The 13,503-nt window shown below is 36.0% G+C and overlaps 1 protein-coding gene across 38 annotated transcripts in view; it reads left to right on the top strand.

Moving 5' to 3' along the window:
- Nucleotides 1–13,503, top strand: part of LOC106880262 (dedicator of cytokinesis protein 9) — a 186,904-nt gene that overhangs the window by 132,967 nt on the left and 40,434 nt on the right. For 14 of the 38 annotated variants that reach the window (XM_089366517.1, XM_089366534.1, XM_089366518.1 and 11 more), the window contains exons 22-28: nucleotides 1,766–1,819; nucleotides 6,240–6,355; nucleotides 6,843–6,912; nucleotides 7,283–7,486; nucleotides 8,034–8,177; nucleotides 9,307–9,390; nucleotides 11,010–11,118. In XM_089366517.1, coding sequence (XP_089222643.1) covers nucleotides 1,766–1,819; nucleotides 6,240–6,355; nucleotides 6,843–6,912; nucleotides 7,283–7,486; nucleotides 8,034–8,177; nucleotides 9,307–9,390; nucleotides 11,010–11,118 — 781 coding nt within the window. Of the gene's footprint in view, nucleotides 1–1,765; nucleotides 1,820–6,239; nucleotides 6,356–6,842; nucleotides 6,913–7,282; nucleotides 7,487–8,033; nucleotides 8,178–9,306; nucleotides 9,391–11,009; nucleotides 11,119–13,023; nucleotides 13,039–13,503 lie in introns of all 38 variants that reach the window. The other 24 variants (XM_089366507.1, XM_089366510.1, XM_089366514.1 and 21 more) reach the window with 3 other exon arrangements.

Raw genomic sequence — 13,503 nt, forward strand, 5'->3', positions numbered from 1 at the left:
ATAAAACTGTATGTTAGAAGGTTTCAACAATGCAGTTGGAAATTTAAACATCAATAAGATGAAAAACAAACATATTGAAATGTTACCGTAAAAACATTTAATAGTCCTGATGTTTCAAGCATAAAAACTTGTTTATGAAGGGTTTTAAGAGAACTACAGGGAGGCAGAGAAAGAAAGAGAGAGAGAGAGAGTAGATGAATGAATGTCTCTTTGTATTGATATCTTGGCATTCATCAATGTGCTAACTGAAATTGCATCATGTAACAAATCCAGTGCAGTAAGTGCACCAGGTGTCAGGTCAGCAGCACAATTTGGTCCTTACACATTGAGAATACCTTCCACACACACACACACACACACTCACACACACGTGTGTGTGCATAAGACATTGATAATTAAAGGAATATTAACAAGGAAAAGGTGGTCACCATTTAAGTCATAAATTATAACATTGGTAACCTGTGGACCAACGAAGCCATCCTGATTAAGAAAACCAACCAACCATTTATATGCACCATGAATTGAATGAAGTGACTGTTATTGTTACTTCTGTGAGACGCAATACTGAACCCTGATCTCTACTTGTGCATTTGTTACAGCAGCTGCTTCATATTTGATGACCCATCAAACACAAATTACCCTCCCAGTCTCCATATCCCAACACACCTAGTTTGAATTTTTCTCTCACAAGGCCACATTTCCGACCTAGAAGGTTATTCATTTTCTCTCTCTAATTAGTTCACTTCGACCTCCATAAAGCGGTTTTAATACCAGAATATCAGGATTTAAATACTAGTTTAAGGTAAAAATTCAGTATCTTTGTTCTTATAGATATTCAACTTCCAACTGCATTAAGTGTAATCTTCTAACACATTATTATTATTATTATTATTATTATTATTATTATTATTATTATTATTATACACTTGTAAAATATGTTGTATCATTATTACATGTGCTGTTATTCTTGTTAATTACGTGATATCAATGTTACCATGCATGAAAGCCTCCTATTCCCTGCCTGGTGATGTTGTTAGGCACCCATCGATGTCAGTCTATGGATGAGGCTCAGTCTAAATCATTTGGAATCGGTACAAACTCACTTTTGAGAACTGTTCATTATACAGTATCTCACTATTTCCAGCTTTTCCACCTGTTTTTACCAAGTTTCAATACAGATGATGATGAAAGCCTCCAAATCACTTCACTATAGAATTAGTTGATTGCAAAATATTAAGATTTAGTTTAAGTTACAGTGGAAGTTTGAAGGCTAAAATGGTAAATCCTTTAAACTGTTTTGATGCCAAGCCCCACCCCACAAAGAATATTGGATAGAGAATTTCCTCTCTTGAAGTCTTGTATTATGATTCCATTCTCATCTGTAACGTATTAAGAATATCAAATCGACCACAGTATTTGACTGGTACCATATTCTATCAACCTCACTTTTACCATTTTTCACCTTTGCTTCCCTACTCTGAGAATTCTTCACAACTCAGAGGAAATCGGTGAATGATTGGTTGATCTCTTCGTGCCAGTCATGGTGGAGCTTTTTGCAGTGGAAACACTCTGACATCAAAAATAGAAAGAGATTGTGCCATTTGTGTTTGTGTTAGCAAACTTCTATTAACAAAACCAACACACACACACACACAAACAAACATGAAGAAGTTAGAAGTAACATTGATAGGCCATGTCTGTCCACTAGAATTTCTGACCAATTGTTTAGTTATAAACCCTACTTCAAATTTTGTGCTTTGGTTAGCCTGAAAATGGGCGTGTCACAGATGATGCAGCTCACCACCTAAATGCCATTAAGGTAAGTTGCTAGACTCTCTCTCTCTCTCTCTCTTTTTCTTTCTCTCTCTCTTGCATCATGCACCTCAGTAGCCTCCTTGCTGCACTGTAATGCTGTCACAAACTCTACCACAGATTTCTGCAGTCTTCTTTAGAGATGTCTCATTAGATGAAAGCCATAGTCTTTTAGTTCCCCAGCCTCCCTCTCTCATCCGTTTCCATGGTTTCTGTAGTAAACATTGACCATACCCCTGATGTTGTCCTTGTGTGTTTAGTGTTCATTTCCCTATTTTCTATAAGCATCTTCAGGTTCTTTCATTTTAGAGGTAAACATTTTCTTGGACTACATTTGGTCATTTGATTCCTTATGTACATCATATGGTTCCAAAATTCTTACCTATTATGCAGCTGGAAAATGATTTCAATATACAGGGGTTGGACAAAATAATGGAAACACCTTAAAATTTCAAACAAATCATCACAGATCCTCCTCCATGTTTAACAGTTGGAAGAAAGCAGTCTGGGACAAATGCTTCTTTTGGCTGTCTCCACACATATACTCGGCTGGTGGTTGGAAATAAGGTAAAGGATGACTCGTCCGAGAAAATAACATTCTTCCACTGCTCTAGGGACCAATTCTGTAGGTTTTTACTCCACTCCAAACACTTGGCAACATTTGTTTTTGAAAGTAGTGGTTTTCTGATTGCAGCCCTGCCATGAGATCTGGTTTTGTGGAAAGTGGGTTCTTGAGGTGGTCATTAAGCTCTGCAGTAATTTTGGGAGCTGTACTTTTGTGATCCTTTCTAACAATTCACATGAGTCCAACGGTCCCTATCTAAAAGTTTTGGTTTTCTTCTGGAGTTTTGTTTTGACGAGGAGGCTTTTCCCTCTTTCTCAAAGGCTGTCATTACTTTCAAGGTAGTACTTCTTGATGCACCAAACATTTTGGCTGTTTCCGTTACGCTAGTGCTTGCACCAACAATTTGACCTCTTTGAAAGTTCGATAGATCTGTCATTTTAATGAATTTTAATTACCTTTTTCTGAAAAGAAACAGCAATTTTAACAAAACATATTAAGCAACACTAATAATAAATCAAAAAAACATAAAAATAAACAAGCTTTTGATAGTTTTATAGATGTATTAAAATTATGATGCTATGATGCTAAGTATTTCCATTATTTTGTCCAGCCCTTGTGTATAAAATATGTATAAATGTGTGTGTGTGTATAGTTATATAAATATGTATATTTGTGCAGATGGTGAAAAACTAGTATCTATAGCAACATGATGGTTAAGGCCTTTTATTTCTCTCTCTCAGATCAGTTGTTACCACTCTAACCACAGAAACAGTTACCACAATTTGTCACTAGCAAACCTGCCTCCATCCCCGTCTCCTCCTCCTCCTCCTCACTCTTCCCTTATTTATTTAGTGACTGTTTGTTAGTTTTGTACATAATTATGTTGGGTTTTTTTATTTTCATCTGTAATTACCAATGAATTTACTGCATGACCCTGTTGTCATAGCAACCAGCTTGGTTGGGACAACATTTCTTTTTATTTATTCATGTGAAAATAGAAATTGTCTTTGATGGCTTCCTACCTCATCTGCTGCCACTGAGACTCACAGATTGTTAAGTGTGTGTGTGTGTGTATGTATGTATATATATATATATATATATATATATATATATATATATAGGAAAATGAAGAATAAGGCAGAATGCTAAATTGGAAGCATGTTTTAATAAAGATTTCAAATTGGAAATTGGAAGCATGTTTTAATAAAGATTTCTAACCGGCTTTCATTGCGAAGCAAATTTTCAAGAAGGAGAATGAAAATGTTTTTTACAAAGAAGTAAAAAATGAAGAAAACAATATATAAAAAAAATAATACATAAAAAAATAAATATACCAATACATTATATTGTCTTTGAGCTTTTGAAGTTCAATGGTAGTTCATGTATATTATGGTTAGAAAAATAAGGATGCATGAGAATTGAGAGCTGTGTTAGGTTTAAAAAATGAGTTAAAAGTTTGTGTTAAGCAGGAAGTGTGGTGTCAAAACAGGAAGTGTGTGTAAGGGGAGACAAATGTTTTTATTTGGAGTTATGAACTCCTTTTCAACAGGAAAAACATTTGACTCCCCTTACACACACTTCCTGTTTTGACACCACACTTCCTGCTTAACACAAACTTTTAACCCATTTTTTAAACCTAACACAGCTCTCAATTCTCATGCATCCTTATTTTTCCAACCATTATATACATGAACTACCATTGAACTTCAAAAGCTCAAAGACAATATAATGTATTGGTATATTTATTTTTTTATGTATTGTTTTTTTTATATATTATTTTCTTCATTTTGTACTTCTTTGTAAAAAAACATTTTCATTCTCCTTCTTGAAAATTTGCTTCATAATGAAAGTCAGTTAGAAATCTTTATTAAAACATGCTTCCAATTTAGCATTCTGCCTTATTCTTCATTTTCCTATTATTTCTCCACATGCAGTTAACACAACCCCACTATTTATTGACTTATATATATATATATATATATATATATATATATATATATATATATATATATATTTGTGACGTGTATCTCACAGCTATAGGATGTGTATCAATATAAGATTAGTGTGTAATGACAACCAGTCTTTTATCATATGTGCGGTTGTGCAGTCAGAAGATTGCTTCCCAACCACATGGTTCCAGGTTCAGTTCCACTGGGTGGTACCTTGGGCAAGCGACTTCTACTGAGCCTCAAGCTAACCAAAGCCTTGTGAGTGGATTTGGTTGCTGTAAACTAGAAGAAGCCCTCCATGCATGCATGTGTGTGTGTGTGTGTGTGTGTTTGTCTCTCTGCATTTGTCCCCCACCCCGCGCCTACCCCCACTGCTTGACGACCGGTGTTGATGTGTTTATGTCCTCGGTTCAGCAAAAGAGACTTTTAGGCTTAGTACCAAACTTAACAGATAAACATTGGGGTCAATTTGTTTGGCTAGAGTTCTTCATGGCAGTGCTCCAGCATGGCCTCAGTCTAATGACCGAACCAAGTAAAAAATAGAAAATATAACACGTTGTTGTGGTATATCATTATATGACAAGTGTGTGTGTGTGTGATGCCAAGCAGTTACAAGACTGTTCTCCATAGATAACCGTGTAGCAATGAAGAAATAAAACATTAGTCTCACTACCACCATTGTATTAGACAGCACTAGAATCCTGTAATTAAATCTCTGAAGACAATCCTACTTTAGGGGTTTCCTCTTTTTCACTCCCGTTTCTTTTAGAATGTCTTTCTATCAGTTTACTTAATTCCTACCTTGGTAGCATGAATTGTTTACCCTTTGTTTATATGCTCTTCCTCCTTTAGGTGTAGTTTCCTATGATACATCTGTCTCTTTTATACTGAAGATCTCTCACTTTAGTTATTGAAACTAAGCCTTGCTGCAAGTGCGCATCGCATTTCAACCTTTTAAATTTCTGCTTCATTTTTCAGTTTTACTTTTCAGCTTCAAAGTTCAGCTTCCTAACTTGGTGAGATATCTTTACACTGACCAATGGGAATACGGGCTAAGATCACCAGATCCTGTTGTATTTCATATGTTTCTGGATCAATCTCCCTTATTTGTGTGGTCCTTTGGCTGGGTAAATCTGGTGACAGGGTTGTTTAGTAGGATGAGTAAGATTGGCAAAATATAGCTGCTTATTTTGCTTGCTTGCTTGCTTCACACATATACACACACACTGACATACACACACACACACACACACACACACATGCCTTACTATCACTGTTCTTACTTGTGATCACTCATTCTTATGGCTCTCCCATCATGCTGTAACTTGCTTTTTTCTAAGTCAACCTCCTTACCAACAACCACCATCTAGCTACCACTGACTCTCATTACTTTCTTCCCTCCCCACTAAACTCATTCTCTTTCATCCTCCACTCTCTCCTCTAGTCTCCCTCCACTCTCTCCTCTAGTCTCCCTTGAGTTCACATTTGCCTTCAAACAATAGAGACATCATAAAGCAAAGAGGACTCCTTAGCCATACAGAGATAAGGCTACCTCATTTGTGCTGATGTCAATATAGAATACACCGAGTACATTATGTAAATTGGTTGGTGGCTGGAAGGGTCTCCGGTTGCATTAATTCTTGCTGAAAATAGAATGCAGGAAGTTATTTCTGGAATTACTTCAAAGTTACTTACAAATACAATTCCATTTCCTCCTCTCACTCTTTGAAAATTTTCTACCATCCCTCTTTAACACCCCCCATGCCTGCTCTTAGTATCATCATCGCTGCTACTGCTACTGTCACCACCACCACCACCATCATCGTCATCATCATCTTCATCATCGTCATCACCACAGTGACTTCCCTTGTCTCAGATTTATATTAACCTTCTTACCTGTCGTCTTGTTTCAGTCCCTTCATGCTGTTGAAGTGAGTACCTTCATCAACTTCCTACCAACCATTCTCAACCAGTTGTTCCGACTCATTGCCAGAACACACAATGAAGACATAGCCATGAATGCTGCAAGGTAGGGTATCTTTCTCTCTCTCTCTCTCACACACACACAGATTTTGACATACGAATTTAGAAACTTTGAGAGAAGGTGAAATAATTTGTTTTTAATGGTTGAACTCAAAGCAGATGAAGCTATAAAAAATTATGCCATATAAATATCAGGTTAAAAATCCTTTTGGATAGTACAAATGTTGAGGTGTGCCTTTCTCCTCCCCCTCTCTCTCTTGTGTGTGTGTGTGTATATATATATATATATATATATATATATATATATATATATATATGTATATATATATATATATATATATATATATATATATACACACATTCACACCCATCAGTCAACCTACCATTGACCCACAAAGACAGTTTGGTTCATTTTATGAGTAGTTTAGATAAACCTGTTGTTAACCCACTATGGTACCCTTTAGTTAACCTTAATACCCTTTCCCCTGTGCCCTCAGTTACCCCATTCATCAATAACCTTTCATGTTTTCCAGGGTTCTTATACACATTGTCTCTGAAGTTGATAATGTCAGCAAACAAGACATTCTTCAAGCTTATGTCAAGGTGAGTGGAATATTGTGATGGTTGTTGTGACTGTGGTGGTGGTGGTGTGTTGCTGATATGGTATAGTAGTAGTAATTGTTGTGGTTGTGGTGGTGGAGGGTGTTGTGGTGGTGTGTTGCTGGTATGGTGTAGTAGTAATTGTTGTGGTTGTGGTGGTGGTGGTGGGGTGTGTTGTGGTAGTATGTTAATTGTATGGTGTAGCACTAGTAGTAATTGTTGTGGTGTGGTGGTGATGTGGTATCTTGTACAGTGATGACAGTATGTGTTATTGTAGTGAACAGAGGTGGTGTGTGTGTGTGTGTGTGTGTGTGTGTGTGTAAGCCAGAGTGTATACAGTATGACTTCTCCTTCTGCTATTTCTCTCTTGCAGTATGTCTTCAAGACCTTACCGAGCCCCAAAGGAACCAAAGTGAAGACTGTACATGAAGAATTGGCCAAAAACCTCACAGTTTTACTCCGCCCTATAAATGCTGACCAGTCAGTGGTCAGTCGTTTCCTTAAACATTCCTGGTTCTTTTTTGAGATTCTAATCAAAAGTATGGCTCAATACCTCATTGAAACAGAGAGGATAAAGGTAAGGGGTCACTTCTTCCCTATTCTTCCTTCCATGCCCAAACATACATTGCTGTTGTAAAGCACATAGTTGTATATAATCCTTTGTACTACAGGACACAAAGCCTGAAATTTTGCGGGGCAAGGGATAAACCGATTACATTGACCTTGGTGCTTAATTTATCTACCCTGAAAGGTAAAGTCGACCTCGGTGGAATTTGAACTCAGAACATAAATGCTGCTGAGCATTTTGCCTTCGTTATTCTAATGATTCTGCCAGCTCACTGCCTTATAACTATGTCATTACATTGGTTGGTGGAGACCTGACACCTCACCATTTAATATATATATTAAATAAGTTTTTTTGCTTCTTACCTACATGCACACACTGTTCTCATTGCACACACACTGTTCTCATTGCACACACACACATAGTGGTTTCGTTCTGTCTCTACACAAACGTATATTGGTCTCACTGTCTGCACGCATATCTTTAGCTCCAACAATGTTTTAACAGAATGCCACTAATATTAATATTGTCAATATTTGTTTCCCCCACAATTCTTCAGATGCCTAGAAATGAGCGGTTCTCCTCAGATTATCAGTTCCGCATTCAGAACCTGATCCAAGCCATCTACCCTCATTTGTACCAGAAACCAGATATTTTAACGGATGCCAATACTGCCAACCACAGCCTTGCCACATTTATCAAGGTGAATACTTTGGTTCCTTTTACCATATGGTGCCATTTTCTTTCTTTATTTGTGTCTTTAATGGAAGAGTCCAAATTGGGAAGGGTGAACGGGCAGTATTGGGTTGCTTATTTTCGTGACCCGACTTTTCGTTTGATGTCACTTTGTCCATGTCTTTTGGTCTGACGTCTTTTTGTCCGATGATTTTTTTTTTTTTGTCCAATTTTAAATAAACTCTTTAGAAAACAAGGTGAACATCAAAATCAAATAATCATTGAGAATTCTATTGATAGGATTTGTCCTAATACAAAAAAATCATTGGACAAAAAGACGTTTCATGAGGTGACATCAGAAGAAAAGACATAGCGCCAGTTATTATTATGATTTTAATGAAGAAGAAATGGCTGTGTCTAGGAACTTCTGGGATTAGTCAAATTCCCAGTGGTTCATTGCTATTGTAACATAATCACTGTGACATTTCCACTGTGATATTCCCACTCTGACATTTCCACCATGACATTTCTGCTGACATTTTCACTGACATTTTCACTGCGACATTTCTGCCCTGACATTTCCATTGTGACATTTGGGGTGTGATATTTTCACTGTGATATTTCTGCCATGACATTTCCACCAAATTTTTTCTGTGACATTTGTGTTATATTTTCACTGTGACATTTCTGCTGTGACATTTCCACCATGACATTTTCACCATGACATTTCCGCGATGACATTTCCGCGATGTCATTTCTGCCATGACATTTCAACCAAATTTTCTCTGTGACATTTGTGTTGTGATATTTTCACTGTGACATTTCTGCTGTGACATTTCCACCATGACATTTTCACCATGACATTTCCGCGATGACATTTCCACCATGACATTTCTGCCATGACATTTCAACCAAATTTTCTCTGTGACATTTGTGTTGTGATATTTTCACTGTGACATTTCCACCATGACATTTCCACCATGACATTTCCACCATGACATTTCCACCATGACATTTCCACCATGACATTTCCACCATGACATTTCCACCATAACCTTTCTATCGTGACATTCCTGTTGTGATATTTTCAAATTTTACATTTCCAATCTGATATTTTCACTGTAATATTCTAATGTCTCTTTTTTAATTTCATTCAGCATTTATTTACACTAATTGATCGAGGTTTTGTGTTTCGAATCATCAGCACCTACATGGAGAACTTCAGTGTTAGAGATACAAAGGTATGTCTAATGTTTTATATATATATAGAGAGGTCATAGGTCAACAGGTCTTGGGGTCTGAAGACATGCCATAAAGTTAAACCCTTTATGAACGGGAAACCCAGAGTAACCTCATAAACCGGCCTTCACCTGGAAAGAAAAATTATATATATATATATATATATATATATATAAAGACAGTAATTAATATAATCGTTTAATGACACTCTATTGGTATCTTGTACTGATTAGGATGATAATTATTAAGAACCAATCATGGGTTGGTTCTGGATGTCAACTGTGGATTGAAGAAAGAGTTAAGGCCTGGTCCCAGCTGCTGATCAAAGAATTAAGTCCTTAAATTTCAATATAAACTACAAATATTGCTTACTATTCAAAGAGCTGTGAACATATTGATTAGGGTAACACTGTATTTAGAATCTCCTGCAGGTGAAAGCTACTGACTCTCGGTTCCTCGTTAATTCAAATGTGATGAATGTAGACAGGAAGTAAAAGTTAATTTATTATGGTTTATTATTATTTCTTTCATTAATTATTTAAATATGTTATTGATTTTCTCATTGACTTTTCGTTAATTACTTTAGGATAAACCAAAAAAAAAAAAACTCTTTTCTTTATTTTTTTCATCCTTTCTACTGATTTGATTAAGCTGTTTCCATAGAAACTAAACAACAGAATTATGTTAAATTTATGATGAACATTTCAGAAATATCATCATAATCATCATCATTTAATGTCTCTTTTTCGTACTGGCATGGGTTGGACTCTTGGACTGGAGCTGCACCAGGCCCCAATGCTTGTTTTGGCATGGTTTCTAGGGCTTGAGTTTTAGTTCCTGCCATGGTTGACTTTATTGTTCATCTCTTCAAGGGGGACACAAATTTGTAGCCTTAAACCAATGCTAGAAGTCGCTTTCGGTTCTGTTGTGTTACGAAAGACCTTGATCCACATGCCTGGATTGGATTAATGAGATTATTGGCTTAAGATAAAGTTGTGTGTTTGGATTATTACTGACGTCTGGTTGCAGTAATAGTTTCAGAAGGATATTGTTCTGGGGAAGAAGGATTGGATACAATATTTAGTTATTATTATTTAGCCACAGGTTGGCCTATGGTCAAAGCTGTCCAGCCATGACTTCCTTATTTTGAGACATAGTGTATCAAAGACTCCACTGTCTAATGTGACCTTCTTTGTTGTTTAGTCCCAGGTTAGCTATGATCCAACTGACCAGAGATGTTCCAACCATGACCATCCTGTCTTCTACTGAGACAGTGTTATCAAGGACTCCATTATCTAATGTATCTTTCCATGTAGTCGTTGTTTAGCCCTAGGTAAGCCTTGATCCAGCACACTTATGATAAAAAATATTCCTGAAACGATCTTCCCATCATTATTTACTCATTATGTACCTAAGACTACATTATTAAATGAGTCCTTTTTTTACTGACATTAGGGTGTGAATTGAGGGATTTTTAGCTGCTATTTATAGCAGACCCAGTAACATTGTTAACATCTTCCAAACTACAGGTTACTATTGATGAATGTTACTTGTTACCATTTCTGTTGTCGTGAATTCTTCCTAATCAATGTTGTTTCTGTTATTTTTTTTTCTGGCACAGATATTCCAACAAATGAAATTCGAGTTCCTTAAGATAGTTTGTAGCCATGAACACTATATCCCTCTTTGTCTTCCTCTAATGAGGCGTGGCCTTATCAAAAATTACAAAGGTTTGTTACCACATCTCTCTCTCTCTCTACACACACACACACATGCATATATATATATACACATACGCACATAAACCACTTCTACGTCTTTCTATGTATACATAATTCTGTACATGTGTATAATGTTGGTTCGTTTACTGTTACAGGTTATTGTTTTAATTACCAAACCTTCTGCAGTGTTCTAATTGTTTTGTTTTGTTATCAGTGTTTTTCTTCATATATTCCAATGTCAGTTGTTGTTATTATTGTTATCATCATCATCATCATGGTCTGTGTATCCTGTGTTTTGTTATGCCATGAATGCCAATTGCTATTGTATTCTTCAATGTTTCTATTGAACCTAAACTGTTCTGGGATGTTCTGGTCTAGATTGGGTATATTTTATCCCACCACTGGCATTGTAGAGGTTGCCTGTGCAGTCCCATCTATCGTGTATTAGTCGTAGCTTTCCTAGACATGGTGCCTGTCATTTGTAAAGCATTTAATCTTCTGTTTGTTCCATGAAAACAGAAGCGGTCACCCGAGTGCCACACAGAGATGATGTCTCCATAAAAGACATTGATTGACTTAAAGCATAATTCAAGAAATATTAAAAAATCTGACTTCTTTATAATATATCTTTAGGTTCATAGGTTTTTCTGGATGACTGTAATAGGATGTTGAGGTCTTCAACCCATTCCCATGAGTGTTTAGATAATAAATGATGATGTCAGAACTAGAATAAAGTTTTCTGATAACTTTCATTCGTTTAATAAGAACTTCTTAGATAAACATGCAGTTTTTGGTTTTTTATAAGAACTGTTATTGGAAGTCATGACCTTCATGCTTTTCCCATAGACATTAATTAAGCATGTGAAACAGTTCCAACCAAAGATCTTCCAAAACTGAAGACTTTTCCCTCACTCAAAACATGCTTTCCTGTCAGTAATCCAGGCATGGCCACCACCACCCCATTGATATATGTAATATAGTGAATATATTTTCCTGTTGCACATCTTAGGCCTAATCTCTCTGTCACTTCTTCAAAAACACCCCTCTTTGAACCCCTACCAATACATCCCTGTTTCAATGACCGCCCCCTTATTAACCCCCCCCCCCCAACATAACCTTTAAAATCTTTCTCATTTCTTGTTCAATCTCTGTGATATTGCAATTGTTTCATTTCTGACATCAAGATGTAGGAACCACTTATAGACCTAGATAATCCTACTTATCTCTTATAGACCGAGATAATCCTACTTATCTCTTATAGATTTAGATAATCCTACTTATTTTTTAAAGACCCTAATAATATTTTCTTTTATAGACTTAAGTAATATTACTTATCTCTTACAGACTTAGATAATATTGCTAATCCCTTATAATCCAGATAGAAGTGTTCTTACTGACAAACCAGTTCCTTCCCTGTGCTTTTTCTACATGAAATTTCCTGTCTAATTCCTCATCCTCTCATCATGTGGTGTCTTGGAGAGTGGAGTTGGTCAATGGTTGAAAACTCAACTCTGTAATTTGATTAAACGAACAAAGTAATTAGACAAATTTATGAATGTATACTAAAATTTATTGATACTAAAATATATTTATTGGTGTGTACTAACCAGCACTGATTTATAATAAACAGCTTTTGTATATTTAAAACTGAGATAATTTTCCAAGGAACTGGCATAAAATATTTCAATTTGTCTTTTGGTAAATTCTAAATCAACTTTATATATTTATTGTTAATTTGTTGCTATTTGTTGTGCTGCCATTAGCTTTCTGTTGTCTCTTGCTAGTGTACGTATCTATGTATGTATGTATATATAAACATAAATATATATATATGTATGTGTGTTTGTGCCTGTGTATATAAAATATTGTTGGTAACAAAGTTGTCAATCTGTTTCTTCTCTTTATGACTGGCAGATGTCCAATTGGAAGGTAAATTCTTAATTCTCTGTTGTTGGTGCAGTCTCTGCATCCAGACTGCATCGTTTCATTGTGTGATATGTAGCCAGGCGCTTACCAATCACCTTAGCCTTGTCACCATTGATCACTTATTACCAATCTGATCAATCACTTCATAACACTTCTCTTCCTCTCTTCTAATTTTCTTCTTTTCAGTGTAATTTTTTTCTTCTCTTATTTTTGTTTCTCGTTTGTTGTTGTTGTTTATTTTCCTGTTGCTTTTTTTTTATGTGTCTGTGTGTCTGGGGTGAGCAGGTGGGGACCATTGCCATTTTGATACACTAACAGTTAATTCTAAGTTCTGTCATAGAATAGTTGTATGTGTAACCAGTTCTTTGTACTCCTGATCGCTCTTTGTTGTCTAATTAGGAATATAGCTTTTCTGTAGCTATTTCTAGGTTTGGTTTTATTCCATGGAATCTTCTAGTCTTGTACATC

Source organism: Octopus bimaculoides, chromosome 19 (assembly GCF_046866305.1).
Source record: "Octopus bimaculoides isolate indiv1 chromosome 19, ASM4686630v1, whole genome shotgun sequence".
NCBI lineage: Eukaryota > Metazoa > Mollusca > Cephalopoda > Octopoda > Octopodidae > Octopus > Octopus bimaculoides.